We start from the raw sequence: 14,927 nt of genomic DNA, 5'->3' as shown, positions 1-14,927 counted from the left end.
GGATCTATTCTTAATCTACCCAAATTTTCATAATAAAAAGTTCACACATCAATGAGATATTCATTAACAGGATGAGCAACATCAAAGTCACGGCTCAGGGAAAAGATGACGTTCACGCAAGACCCATATTTAAAACACACAACTAAATTTACATGGAAAATATGATAAATTGGAAACTATTGTTATGCAAAGTTTCAGCCCAAACGGTCCAGCCATTGTGAAGTTACACCAATGACGGGAATATAGAAATCTGCGTCATGCTTAAAGACATGTGAGGGTGGTGATGCGAAGGGAACCAGCCATTGGAACTGAGATCTGCACTTTGGCAGATTGCAAAGACCAATTTCTGTCCAAATAAGGAAGACCCCGGTGTAGGAGAAATAACAGTCACACTATGGAAACCCATTATGGAAATATGCCAGATAAATCACAAAACCTCATACGACAAGTAGATATGAGAAAACAGAAGGACATGAATTTTTACGAATTTTTACGAATTATTATGACTATACGCGATAAATCGAAAGAAAGAAAAATAGCAAAAATACTTCAAGCTTACCATCAATGAGACGGAATTCCCGGGGGAATTTATAGCAAATATTAAAACAAGAATTAGGACAATCGACCAAGATTTGACTATAAAAACAATCAGAGAACCTCCATGGAAACTACTTTCCCACATCCGCACATGTAGCCAAGGATGGAAGTACCACAGAACAAGGATTCCTCAGGAACTAATGCAAAATTCAAAGTCGTGTTTATAATAGGAAATGTAGATGTCCCCCAAACGGACCCAATGAGAGTAATTACAGGGGAAACTACCCATAAACGACGGAGATATGACTAAAACTCCTGCAAAACGAGGACAATATCTAAAAGGCAAGTGCGAAAATTAACCAGTAACGACCGAGACAAGCTTGATAGGCCATTAGAAAGGAAGGGATCTAATCTTAATCCTCCCAAATTTTCATAATAAAAGGATCATGCGTTAATGAGATATCCAATAACGGGAATAGCGACATCAAAAGTCCGAGCTCAGGGAAAAGACGATGTTTGCGTAGGATCCATAATTAAAACATACAACGAAATTTACACGGAAATTATGAAAAATGGGGAACTATAGTTATGCAAATTTTCAGCCCAAACGGTCCAGCCGTTGTGAAGTTATACCCATGACGGGAATATAGAAATCCGCATCATGTGTAATGACACGTGAGGGTGGCGATGCGCAGGGAACCGGCCGTCGGAACCGAGATCCGCACTTCGGCAGATCGCGAAGACCAATTTCTGTCCAAATAAGGAAGAGCCCGGTCAAAACAAAGCACGGAAAGTGCAAAACAACCTTAGATCATGAGGGAAAAATCTGAAATAAATCACAGAAGCCCATATGAAAGAAATAAAAACCCGCGCATATCATAAATCCCGAACAATTAAACGGAAACAGCGCCCGCATACGAACGACACACGTGATTACCGAATGTGTGTGCAAACTTTTGCTAACTCAACGAATACCAGGAAATAGGACACAACCTTAGTACCATTGGAAAGGTGGGAATAAATGAAAATTTATGATACCAAGAACGTGAGAAAACATCCAGAAATGAATGAGATATAGGGACAATATGATATCTTCAAGGACGACCTACTATAACAACGAACAATACATATGGAGGATTAGGATGTGATAATACAAAGGGGAATCAGGGAATATGAACGAAATTCATGAAAACCACTAAACTACGATGGACCATGGCGGGAGGGAACGATATTCTAATGAGGTGGAGAGCTATAACACATTCGTTTGAGTAATTCTTGACTACTAGCAACTTTTTCTTTCAGTTTTAAACCTGAATAATTCACTCATTTACCATTTCAGTCTCATTTTAACTAAATGTCACTAAATAAAAATGGAATAAATCAGCTGAAGGTCTCAGCACAGCCATACGCATAGTAATGCGAAGTTTGAATTCAGAATCATCGAGTCATAGCAAATTTAATGGTATATATAGGGAATTTGAAATAGGTAACTGCGGCAAATGCAGTGCAGCCAAGTTCTAATTAACCATTAAAATAGCTTAGGCGAGGGAGGACAATAAGGATTCTAGGTGCAGTCTGACCACAGTAGAACCGCAGCAAAAGCGCAGCAAAAGCGCAGTAGAACTATAGCGTGAAAATTTCATTTTTTATTCAGTTTGAGAAAAATACACTGTAAATAAATCCTGTAAATAGAAGGTAGAGCGTGAAAAAGGAAGGCGACCCAAGGAGTATAAAAGGGAGACCCTTTCTGCGACTTTTCGCCCCCCTTAGAGAAGTAAGAAAATAGTTCTCAAGCATTTCTGGTTGTCACTCCAGTGCGAAAAAGTGATATACAGTTAAGATTGCCACTGTAGTAAAAGGCAGCAATTAAGGAGAGAAATATTAAGTAGATATTTCAACAGGAGAGCTGGTTAACACTCCAGATTTCAAAGTGTAAACACAAAACAGTTATCTTGCTACTGTTAAAACAAGCAATAAAATAAGACAAAAATAAAACAAACCCAAGGGACACTCCAGACACAATCCAAATTCATTAACTGAATAGAATCTTTGAAACTTCACCAAGTAGAAGATTAAATTCAAGTTTAAATCCAAATTAAACAATGCTACACAGAATTACACCTAGACAAATTAAGAAATTTCAATAAAGAAACAGCTCCACAGGGCTCGGTTTATCTGTAAGTCAATTCCCAGGAACTTTAAAACTAACCCATAAAAATAGAATTAGCCAAAACACTCGGATTGGTACTATATTTACAATAAATAACACTAGTACACTTCCCCATCCTAACTAAAGAACCAGGGAACAGCTTGGTGGTGGTCTCGTTTGAACCTCCCAACTGACCTTCCTTCGTTCTCTCCTTCAGCATGCAGCACACACCCTCGGATCCCCCATGGGGACACCTGGATGACTGTGGCTGTATGCAGGATGATGTGGCAAACCTCATGTGACCCAAGCCGCATGTACATAAAAGTACCTGGGGTGGGAACCGAAGAAGTAACCTTCTTCTCACAGTTCCCACTTCAGTCTGAGTGGCCAGGGATCGTCGTCCCAGATCGGGCCCGTCACTATGCACGCCCGCTCTACACCTTGCAACGGCCTCAGTGCCAGGCGTTACACCTGGGCCCCCTCAACCCCGGACACGTCCCTGACAGCTGTGGGCCATAGCAGAGGGTCATGGGGACCCGGGAGTCGTCCCCTGACAGAGAGATTCTCCCCATCGCTTTCTGCTCAAGAACCCTTTCAGCACCAGAGCTCAACTACAACACCATGATAAGGAACTGCTCCCCATTCACAATGCATTCTGATCTTGGCATCACTATCCTGAAGGTTCTGGAACCCCAATTGACATCGTCACCAATCACAAGAACCTAGAGTACTTCTCCACCACCAAACTCTTGACTTGGCACCAAGCCTGCTGGTCAGAGTTCCCAATTCCACATGATGGTCTGATTCTGCCCTGGAAGACTCAGAGTAAAACCAGATGCATTGACTAGACACTGGGACATCTATCCCAAAGAAGGGGATATGGACTATGCTGCAGAATTTCCAACCAGTCTTCACTTCAGAGCAGCTCACTGCATCCCTACAAGCCATGTTCTGATACCACCATCTCTTCTCACCTTTCCTCTCCAAACCTCCCCAATTCCTGCTGGTCTGTTGATGCTGAAGGTATCTGCACCTTTGTCAAGAACTATGTGTCCTCATGTACTTCTTGTGCCCACACCAAAGTTCCCTGCCACAAGCCTTACAGCTTGCTCAAACAACTTCCCATCCCTGATTGCCCTTGGAACTCCATCTCCATGGAGTTCATCAAACAGCTTCCCTCCTCTTCTGGATTCACTTCCATCCTGGTCATTGTGGACTGCCTGTCCAAACAGTGCATCTTCATCCTTACCCACAATACCATCACCTCCCCAGAACTGGCCAAACTGTTCCTTCTCCATGTGTTCTCCAAGCATGGAGTTCCCTCTCACATCGCCTCTGACAGGGGTCTGGAGTTTGTTTCCCATTTTTTCCGTTCACTTGGTAAAGTCCTTGACATTTGCCTCCACTTTGCCTCTGGTTATCATCCAGAAGGAGATGAAACCAAATGGATGAACCAGATGCTTGAGCAATACCTGTGCATCTACAGCAACTATCAGCAGGATAATTGGTCTGAACTCCTGCCTCTTGCAGAGTTCACATACAATAATGCTCCAGATGCCACCACAGGCATCTCTCTGTTCTTCTCCAATAAGGGCTACCATCCAAACATCACCATTCACCCAGAGCGAGACTTAACATCGGTACATGCACAAGCATACTTGGTGGATCTTGACTTCCTCCATCACTTCCTTTGTGAGGAAATGCACCATGTGCAGATCTGTTACCAGGGTCCAGCAGACTCTGGACGGAGTCCTGCCCCAGCTTTTGAGGTAGGAAGTTTGGTCTATGTAAAGGCCAAGTTCTTCTGTTCCACCCGACCCTCAAAGAAGCTCTCTGAGAAAAACCTTGGCCCTTTTGAGATCATTGCCCATGTCAGCACTCACTCCCTCACTCTCTGCCTCCCAGAAAACATGTGAGCCATCCACCCAGTCTTCCATGTTTCACAGATCAAGTCCTCCATTCCAAATGTCAGCCCCAACCACCACCAACCTCCACCACCTCCGATGGGGATCGGGGGTGAAATGGAATTTGAGATCAAAAAAATTCTCAACTCAAAGATCAACCAATGTAGATGCAACAAGCTGCTCTACTTGGTTAAGTGGTTAGGTTATGAAGGGACTGATGAGGAGATGCAATGGCTTCTGGCCAGCGGACTCAATCATGCCTCTGACCTTGTCAAGGCATTCCACTCTCAGTATCCAGACAAGCCTGGACCTGATGTTCCTTAGGAATCTGACCCCTCTCCCATCTCTCCTTTCCATTTCACTCCTCATTTTTCATTTTAACTTTGTAAATGCAGTTCTCCTTACCTTACTAATTCTGGGCCTTCATGGGTTCAGGCCTAAGAAGGGGATACTGTCATATCCATCTTCTGCCACCACCTTCTATCACCTCTGGCCATCCCCAATTACCTCTGCTCTGCTATTACCAACCTTGGAGCCCCTGAATCCTGAATTCCCCTCTGACTCCCCCAATGGTCACCACCCCCCATTTTGTTATATTACCTAAGTTTGGAACCCTGAAGGCCTCCAGACAGCTCTGACATTGTAGGAGGGCACAGCAAGTACCACACAAACAAGGCCAGAACCACGTTTTTTGAGGCTCCAATGAGCACCCTCAAACCTCCGACACATTCACAATGCCCATGGGACATTTTCACATTTTTTCCAATCTTTTTTTCTCAAGACTCATATTGCCACTTCCCCAAATTTCACGGTTATCTACCATTTTCCCCATATCTTCCCCAAACCTCTACCAATTCACACGATTTTGAGCTTGATGGACAGCGACGGATCAGGAGAAGAGGATGAAATGACAGGACAGGAGTTAGGACGATGGATATGCGGTGGAGAAGTGAGATTGATGGTTGATATTGATTTCATGAGCTCATTTATTTATTTTATTGTCACCTTGTGGTCCACCCTTTTTCCTTATTGTTCTTTAGCCGAGCTGCTAACATTCTTCCTGTTTCCATTGCCACCATCCATTGGCTATTTTCCTTGTTTTTTGTTCTGATTTCTCTTTTTTTCTATATATACACCCAGTTTGCATTGTACTTACAGTTGTTGGACCCCTCTTCTGTGCTACAAAGAATGTGGTGTCGAGAGATCCCTCCATACATTGAAGTAGCTTCCTGACGACTGTCCAAGAAGGACCAGGAGTGAGTACAGATTTATTGATTGATTGTCTAGCACCCGGACCATGGCACAGTATTGGCACTGTCGCCACCCATCCTTTCCCTTCTTCTGACCTGACTCAGACACTACCCCCAGGTCCCTACTCTTTTGCCTGGGCAGCCTTTTTGCCCAGTTACAACATCTGCAAGCACACCCCTGCCTCTGCTGGGCCATTTAGTTGCCTACCCTGCAAGTCCACCTTCAGACCGCCCCCTCCATTCTGCTTTTGGGTTGTTCTCTGTTAAACCTGTAACCTGAGTTGCTGGTAACATTCAGTTGACTAACCCTTGACCCTGTTATGTCAGCTCCTAGTGGATCAGATGATCTGTGGATATCTGCAACTGCATCTGGAAATTCATGGATCCGGTTTTGGATTTTCAGAGGAAAATATCCACAGATTTGTGGATTATCCGCAGTTTTATCACATGATTTATTGCTTGCAGATATGCAGGAGATCTGAGGCAAATAAGGGTGAAATTCCCCATATTTACTGTAACTCCTACTCTACTGTGGCTTTTGAGAGGATAATATCTGCAGTTTCTAGTCTGCAGATAGGTGGATTGTCCATGGATTAAATATATCCCACTTTCCTAGATACCCCTCCTATGTCCCCATATTTTCTCTCAATTTTTTCAAGTCCTATCTAACCACCCAGGCCCGTTATTTCCAAATTTGGCATCTGACACCCATCTTTTGTGCCATTTTCCCCATATCTCTGTCAGTTCTCCACCAATATGGACATATTTGGTATTGTTAGAAAGCTCTCGTCAGGGCCGTTCTAACGGAATATAATTTTGGAACGTATTATCTATAATCCGCGGTTGATCTGCATATCCGCAGATTTCTAACTGCCAGATACAGTTTTTGTTTCAAACCTCTAAAAATCTGCAGATCCTGATCCGGATCTGGACTGATCCGATCCACTAGGAGCTCTAGTTGGCACCTACACCAACCCCTTACACCCAGCCCCTTCACCACTTTAATGTATACTTCATGTTTCTCCCTCACCCTTATTTGGACTACTGCTTCTTTCTATTTAGCCAGTGTATCATCCACCCCACTTCCCCTCACCCTCCTGCCCCTCTGGGCCCTTGCCCTCCTTACCTCCTTTCAGATGCACCATAGAGTCTAACCCTTGACCCTCAGTGTAGTTCCTGATCCACTACTCCCTTTGTCTCCATTTGGACACCTTTGTTCCATTTTGGACCCCCTTTGTTCTTTGCACTCCTGTCTCTCCTTTATATATAGACGATGTACATACTCATTTGTACCTCAGTCAGTAATCGACTTGATTGCCCCCTAGAGACTTAACCCTTGCAATGTCTGAAATTAAGGACCAACAGGACAACCTGCAATGGCACAGCACTCCACTTGAGTGTCAGGGCATGCCACACCGCTCCCCTCTCCCTCTTCTTTCTTCCTCTTTCTTCTTCTTCCTTTCTCTCTCTCTCTCCTTTCTCTTCTTCCTCTCTATCCTTATACAGACAACTTCCCATCTGTAGCATGGACGTGTCCAACACTGAGCACCCTGCATGGGTACCGTGACACCAGACATGCCATGCATTCTTACTTGTGTTTCTCTTCTCTGACACTTGGGATTGACTGCAGAGCCACCCACAACAACCTGGCTTTGTCTGAGGCTGACGTTGAAAGAGGGCTCGCGGCTCTCTATGCTGACTAAGCTCGTGGGGCCAGACTCTCCCTAAGCTCTACTTTCTTGCATAACTCAACTTATCTCAATCCTTCAACTCCATGGTGGGTTCTCCGGGATTTCTGCAAGGTCCAGGCTCAACTAATCTACTACCCACTCGTTGTGGGCTAGACAGCTGCCCTTATTCCTACTGTTGGAATTCCACTCACTCACACCCACTCTAGCGCATCCTAGCACCTTAGAAAAATTGGGGGAGAGGAGAACTTCTTTTCAAAAATCTGGTATGTACAGGATATAAGGAATAATTATTTTTAGAAATAATTGATGGTGAATATTGGTACCATATGGCACCTGGGTACCTTATTAGGCAAAATAATAAAAAGGGTAACAGTAACAATAAAAGAATATCAATCAATAACTGAAATGATGGCAAATATAAGAAAATAAGCAATATCTCAACAGATTTACAGAATTAAAAGCCGAAATTGGAAACGCAGCTGGAGATAACTCTCATGCAGCCAATGAGCATTTTTATCAATTTATCAGATGCCATGGGAACGAGTGAGGCTGGAATTCTGGGTTGCTGCTTGAGATTCCCATGCCCGCACATGCTTGTGACCTGCCATGCCTAACTTGCCCAGCATAGAACTCTGTCAATTCTCCTGTCATGACCAACAAATCCCGGGGCTCCATCAGCGGCGAACCAATGCCGATAGGCGAATCCGCCGACCCAAAACCCATCCTAACCAGCCCCAACCCACTGTCTGGCCCCCTGCCCTATCAACCATGCACTGCATCCAGACCTCCACCTGCATCTGTACCTCTGCCCACCTCCACACCCTGTGGACCTCTGCCACTCCTGGTCACCCTCCACACCCTGTGGTCAGGCCAACACTCCCCTCCAACCTTGCTGGCCATCATGCTGCCCTTGTTTGTGACGGCACTGATGGACCACCCTCTGTTGCGGACTTGTCAGCACCGTGCTGATTTCCATGTCCCTTCACGGACTTGTGTCAGCACCGCACCGACCCCGCTTATTTGCGGACTTGTATCGGCGCCGCATGCTGACCTCCGCTTTTCTCTGGCCATCTTGTCACTTGGCAGCATACCATTCATTCCTTGCCAAGTGCCTATATTGTTCATCCATTCATTCACTTAACTTGCCAATATTGGCACTTGATCCATGTGCTGATGCACTTCTTATTACCTGTCAATATTGGCACTTGATCCGCTTTTGTTTAGTTCATTGCCTCCCATTTCCCGGGCTCTTGTCCTTCATTCAGTTTGACAATCCCCGCTTATTTCCATGCCAGACCACACCGGACTGACTGGTCCTTCTGTGTTTCCCTCCTGCCTATTTATATCCTGTGAATACTTTCGGGGACCTTAGTCTGAAATCAACTAGAGTACCCCTGTCTGGTCTGAGTCTCTCCTTCTGCAAAGGGGGCTTCCCCCCCTCTGAGTCCGTGCTTGTGGAGTCCGCGCTCCTCCTACAGGTCCGCTCTGCCTGCAAGTCTTGTTTGAAGTCCACTGTGAGTGTCAATCCGTAAATATGGGATCTCCCCCAAACGTCAAGCTCAGGGCACAGCGCTCCACCTGAGTCGCTGAGGCCACGATCCCAATCTGCTAACCTTGAACAGCGCTTCCGGGCGCACCGCATATTTCCGCCCACATATCCGCACGCATGCTCCAACAGACCTCTGCATCACCTTCGACCTCAACTCAGACAGAACCCAATCCGCCTTCTATCCACCTTCTGACAGTGTTCCGACTCTGACAGTACTTCCGACTCTGACAATAATCTCCAGTCTCTGACATCTCCACCGATTGGGACATTCTTGATATCGTCGGAATCGTATGAATTAGCACTATTTTTAAGTACCAAATCCATACCAAGTCATCGTGTGAATAGAAGTGGTTTTCTAATCATGGAAGTGGGTATCCAAGCTGGCTCTGTGTGTGGGCGATTATCCCACCTACAACGTGGCACCTCCATGTGACCCATTTTCATATGTATATAAACTTAGCTGAAGCAGGACTGAAGAAGCAGCCTTCTTCTCATTCCCGCTTCAGGCAAGTAGTCCAACCTAGTCTAGCTTTTCATCTTAATAATAATACATTCCCGCTTCAGCCTAAGAAGCCACACAGGGACACAAGCCCAAGTGAGGGCTGCCCACCATATGATCCCACCACCCTGCCACCATCCAGGCCACTACCCCCACCTCTCTTGAGCCATCCCTGATGCTGAGTCACTGAGGCCAAGGTCCCTCCTTGCTAAGTCTCTGATTCCATTCCGGAACCATCTGAGACTGCATGTTCTAACACTAACCTCACAGCATGGATCAATGTGTGCATCATATATTGACCATTATTCAGGTGAATCAACCACAGTATCAGCAATCGAACCACCCTGCTCCCATGAGGCTGACAAGCTCAAGTTCTTGCCTATAAGAAAAGGTCAGAGTGGGTCTCCCAAAACCCAACTCTGTAACAGTAGCCCCATTATTAGTCCCATGAAATGAGAACATTAAACAATAATATAAAAATGAAATAAAATCTGTTTATGCACTGTGGGCATTACTAGGTGGTCCTCACATGCAGAAGGAATGTAAACTGCAGAAATCCTGGCAGTATGGGGTAGTATAGTAGGTCATCCTGCTTACAGTGCATCAGTCCACACTAGCAGTGGTCCCAGTAACCTAGTCAATAACAAGAGCAAGGGACAAACCCACTCACTGTGCTTCTGTATATACATAGAGACTGCATAGACTACCTAATCAATACAGTGGAGCTCAGATCAAATCAGATCAGCTAGATCAGGCTGATCAGAAACATTGAGGCAATTGGATCTCTCTGGATCAGAGTGGGATGATGGAGATTGGGCCCATTTCCCATGCACTACTGTGTGCATGGACCTGAAGTGGTGCTCTGACAGGAGTCCACCTTCTAACAAGGACCTTGTCATCCATCACATTCAATCAAGGTCAGAAAATTTGCAGGACATGCTACAGAGTAGCAGTTTTGTATATGTACTAACACAATGGACAGGATATCAAAACACAAAAGCTGAAAAAACATGGGATGTCACAAGCAACCTGCCTTTTCTTTGAGTTTTTGGAGAACATTCCCTAAAACCTGGACATCATCAGCTTCCATGATCTCCAGATCAGTCACATCTTGCCCATCCATGAGCTCAGGACAAAGCTGCACTGATGGATATTTTACCTTCCCAACCTTCCCAAAGTCAATTAACATCACCTGGTCTCCATTGCAAAGAATATCCAGTTCATGGAGGTCCCCATGAACAAAGCCAGCAAAATGAAAAGATTTCATGAGCTTGTGCAATTCATCCACCCACTTCTGGCAGTGATCCACAAGGTGTCAGATTCAAGGGGGTGTACAATGGGGGTGATGTAATCCATGGCAATGGCAAACCAACCTCCTGGTAGTGACTCATAGCTGAGAATTTTTGGTGCATGCCCTTTGTTTGCACAAAAAGGCAGTCATCATGTACATCTGGGTGAAGCTCAAGAATCTGGAAATTGATTTTCAGATTGTTGATATACCCAGGCAGCTCCAAAATATATGGGAGTGTGTAATAACCATGTTCAAGCTTGGGTGGTGTGGCCATGAAGCGTTTTGCATCAGAGTCTATGTGACTCAATAGGTCCAATGCAGCAGAAAAAGCAGCATAGAGTGCCTTCCAATCACAACCATCACATGCAAATGCAATGCATAATAGTGTGGAAGTCAAGTTGATGCACCACTGACCAAGGTAAATCACAGCATGGAAAGTAATATATGGGCCTGTCACAATGCACATCATACTGGACTCATCCAAAGACCTGGAGACATTCAACTTACCAGCAATAGTCAGACCAAGGCATGGGACCCTCCATGCCTTGAATAATGCTTGAGAATCCATTGCAATTGCATGTGAATGTGCAACATAAGAGGTGAGCTGAACCACAGGCATTGAACTGATGACCTCACTGAGCTCATTCTTAAACTCAACAATGCATTGTGTGGTCTGTCATAGTGACCATCTGTGTGGGAACCATCAATGTCAGCAGGCATAAGCATAGGGAGATTGCAAAGAGAGAGAATTTCATTCAAGGTACATCAGCAAACCTGAATGAGGAGGTCTCAGAGCTCTCAAGCTTCAGTCCTTTGAAATTGCAGGTCCCCTTCTCTGAAAGCTCATAGAGCTATATTTGCACACAGGGGACTACTGTACTGGCACAACCAACAACTGGTTCCCACAGCCTCCACAAGTTGCTGGAGGCTGCTAATTAATTCAATTGTGTTAATTTTTTAAAGTCCTCATGTGACATGTGACCAGTTGTTGGTCATGCCAGTACAGTATTATCTATGTATATGAGCTCCCTGAGTATTTAATTTACCTGATATAAATTTAAAAGCATCGACTATGGCATCATGTGACTAGTCATAGCCAAGTCCCTACCATACAGGAAACTGAACAAACTCAGCTTAACTTTCAGCCCCAATGTGGCACTTGCACACCAAGGGTATAGGGATATAAATACAGTTAATCTGAAATTACCTAGGGAAAATGAGTGGGGAAATAGGGGATGATCCCTGGGTCCCCATGACCCCTCTCTCTATGGCCCACAGCCCAACCTGTAACAGCCTAGTCTCAAGGCAGAGAGCTACTGTGGGTAAGAAAGTGAGAAGAAGGTTAACTTCTTGCTTTCCCACAGTGGCCCCAATATGGCGAAAACTTCCAGGGATACCCAGAAGTCACATGAGGTAGGATCCAGGGCTGGATCATGCAGCATGGGAAGTGTGCATGCAGGAAGTGTAGTGGGTCTGGATCCAGGTCCAGGTCCAGGCTAGTCAGGGTGTGCCCTGACAGGAAATGGGGGGAATGAGGGGGAAATGAGGAGAAAATTAAGGAGGAAATGAGGGGAAAATTGAAAGGGGGAATGGGGGGGGGGGAAATGAAGGGGAAATTGAAGGGGGAAATTGAAGGGGGAAATTGAAGGGGGAAATTGAAGGGGGAAATTGAAGGGGGAAATTGAAGGGGAAAATGGGAGGAAAATGAGGGGGAACTGGGGGGTTTCTAAAAACTTGAAAAAGTCAGGGAAAATTAAGGAAATTTCAGAAAATAGGGGACTTTCTAAACAAAAAGGAGAATGTCCAAAAAATCAGGGGAAATCAGGGGGAAAATCAGAAATTTTGGGATAAGTTGGGGAGAGATATTTCAGGAAATTAGGAATAATTGGAAAAAAATTAAAATAACTTTTTTGATGCAAGGAATGCCCTGCTATAAATAGTATACAACACATGTAATTACATATATAAATGATGTGGGGTATGATGAATGGAGTTTCACTCCTTTCCTCCACTTCATTGAAATATAGCTCTATTCAAGCTTATATCTTTGATGGACTTGAGGAGTGAGGAGATACAAGGTTGGCACCTACACCAACTGTCAGAGACAGGATTATTGTCAGAGTTGGAAGTACTGTCAGAGTCAGAACACTGTCAGAAGGTGGATAGAAGGCGGATTGGGTTCTGTCTGAGTTGAGGTCGAAGGTGATGCAGAGGTCTGTTGGAGCATGCGTGCGGATATGCGGGCAGAAATATGCGGTGCGCCCGGAAGCGCTGTTCAAGGTTAGCAGAGTGGGATCGCGGCCTCAGTGACTCAGGTGGAGCGCTGTGCCCTGAGCTTGACGTTTGGGGGAGATCCCATATTTATGGATTGACACTCACAGCGGACTTCAAACAAGACTTGCAGGTGGAGTGGACCTGTAGGAGGAGCGCAGACTCCGCGAGCACAGACTCAGAGGGGGGAAGCCCCCTTTGCAGAAGGAGAGACTCAGACCAGACAGGGGGGGGTACTCTAGTTGATTTCAGACTGAGGTCCCCGAAAGTATTTACAAGGTATAAGTAGATAAGAGAAATCAAAAGAGGGACTGGTCGGTCTGGTGCGGAAATAAGCGGAAATGAGCGGGGACTTGTCAAACTAAACCAAGGAATGAATAAAATCAAGTACCAATATTGACAGATTAAATGAATGAATAGGAAAGTGCAATAGCACACGGATCAAATGCCAATATTGGGGTGAACATAATAGGCACTCGGCAAGGAATGAATGTTATGTTGCCGAGTGACAAAAATGGCCAGAGGACAAAAGCGGAGGTCAGCATGCGGTGCCAATACAAGTCCGCAAATAAGCGGGGTTGGTGCAGTGCCAACACAAGTCCGCAAACAGAGGTTGATCTGTCAGCACTGTCACACAAGGACAGCATGAAGGCCAACAGAGGTACAGAGGGGAGTGGGAGTGTTGACCTGACCAGAGGTGTCAAGGGCAACCAGAAGTGGCCAGAGGGTGCAGAGATGGGCAGAGGGCATGGAGTGGGCAGAGGGTGCGGAATGCATGGAAGCGGGGCATGGCTGTGACCACATAGCGGGAAGCAATGAGTGTGGTTCAGATGGAGACAGGGCTGGCATAGGAACTGGAGGGACTGAATGTCGGGAGTGCCAAGGGCTCAGGAACTGGAGGTAAGGTCGGAATGCCGGCAGGGTCTAGGTTCTGATTGTTGGCCAAGTCTCACACAATAAGGCAGGGGGCCAGACATCGGGTTGGGGGCTGGTTAGGATGGGTTTCGGGTCAGCGGATTCGCCTATCAGCATTGGTTCGCCGCTGACAGAGTCCTGGGATTTGTTGGTCGTGACACCAACCTTACATTTGATAATTCAATGTGCATTGGAAAGTGTCAAGAACATGGCGAGGAGGGCAGTGTCCCTGGACCTTTCCCCAGAAGGAGGCCAGAGGTAGAGAACGGGTGGAAGGACTGCAGCCTCAGCGACTCAGAGAGGAGCGCTGTGCCTACATTCAGTAACACTTAGGAGTCTGGTCCTTAACTTTCAGAACAAGGGGGCACGAACTCTGGGGGGTAGTCTAGTCGTCGATTTTGAACTGAGGTGCCATCAACTACAGTACAGGACTTATATACATAATAGAAGACAAATGGGAACAAAGCAAAGGGGAAAACCCAAGGGGGACTTACCCACTTGCCGGGTCAGCGAGCTTGTGAGAGAATCACCTTATCAGGCATTGTGGAGTGGGTAGGTGAAGGGTGGAATTAGCAACAGCTACTGGAGAGTGGGAAAACCTTTGCAGAGTGGGTGGATGTTAGAACTGGGCAGATTCGGACGACTCCGGAGTGGAATCGGAGACTTAGCGTGGAGGGACCTTGGCCTCAGCGACTCAAGCGGAGCGCTGTGCCATTGCTGTTTGTCCATTTAGTCCTTAATTTCACAGTAGGTGAGCAGGAAGTCTCTAGGGGGCATTTCAAGTCGATTTCGGACTGAACCAAAACGAGTATGTACAAGTGCTGATATATATAATGGAGGGGGCAAAAGCACAAGGAAAACAAAGGGTACC

General features: G+C 45.7%; 1 protein-coding gene across 1 annotated transcript; it reads right to left on the bottom strand.

Annotated features, from left to right (window-relative positions):
* Positions 1-11,027: 11,027 nt before the first annotated feature.
* Positions 11,028-11,429, bottom strand: EI90DRAFT_2858891 (uncharacterized protein; the record flags this gene model as incomplete). The annotated part of the gene is made up of 1 exon (XM_039053786.1): positions 11,028-11,429. A coding segment is annotated over one exon (402 nt), but the record flags the coding sequence as incomplete, so codon positions are not given.
* Between the last annotated feature and the right edge of the window lie 3,498 nt (positions 11,430-14,927).

This window comes from Cantharellus anzutake (assembly GCF_015039405.1).
Source record: "Cantharellus anzutake strain C23 chromosome Unknown EI90scaffold_8, whole genome shotgun sequence".
Taxonomy (NCBI): Eukaryota; Fungi; Basidiomycota; class Agaricomycetes; order Cantharellales; family Hydnaceae; genus Cantharellus; species Cantharellus anzutake.
This window is presented reverse-complemented; position numbering and strand designations above follow the sequence as displayed.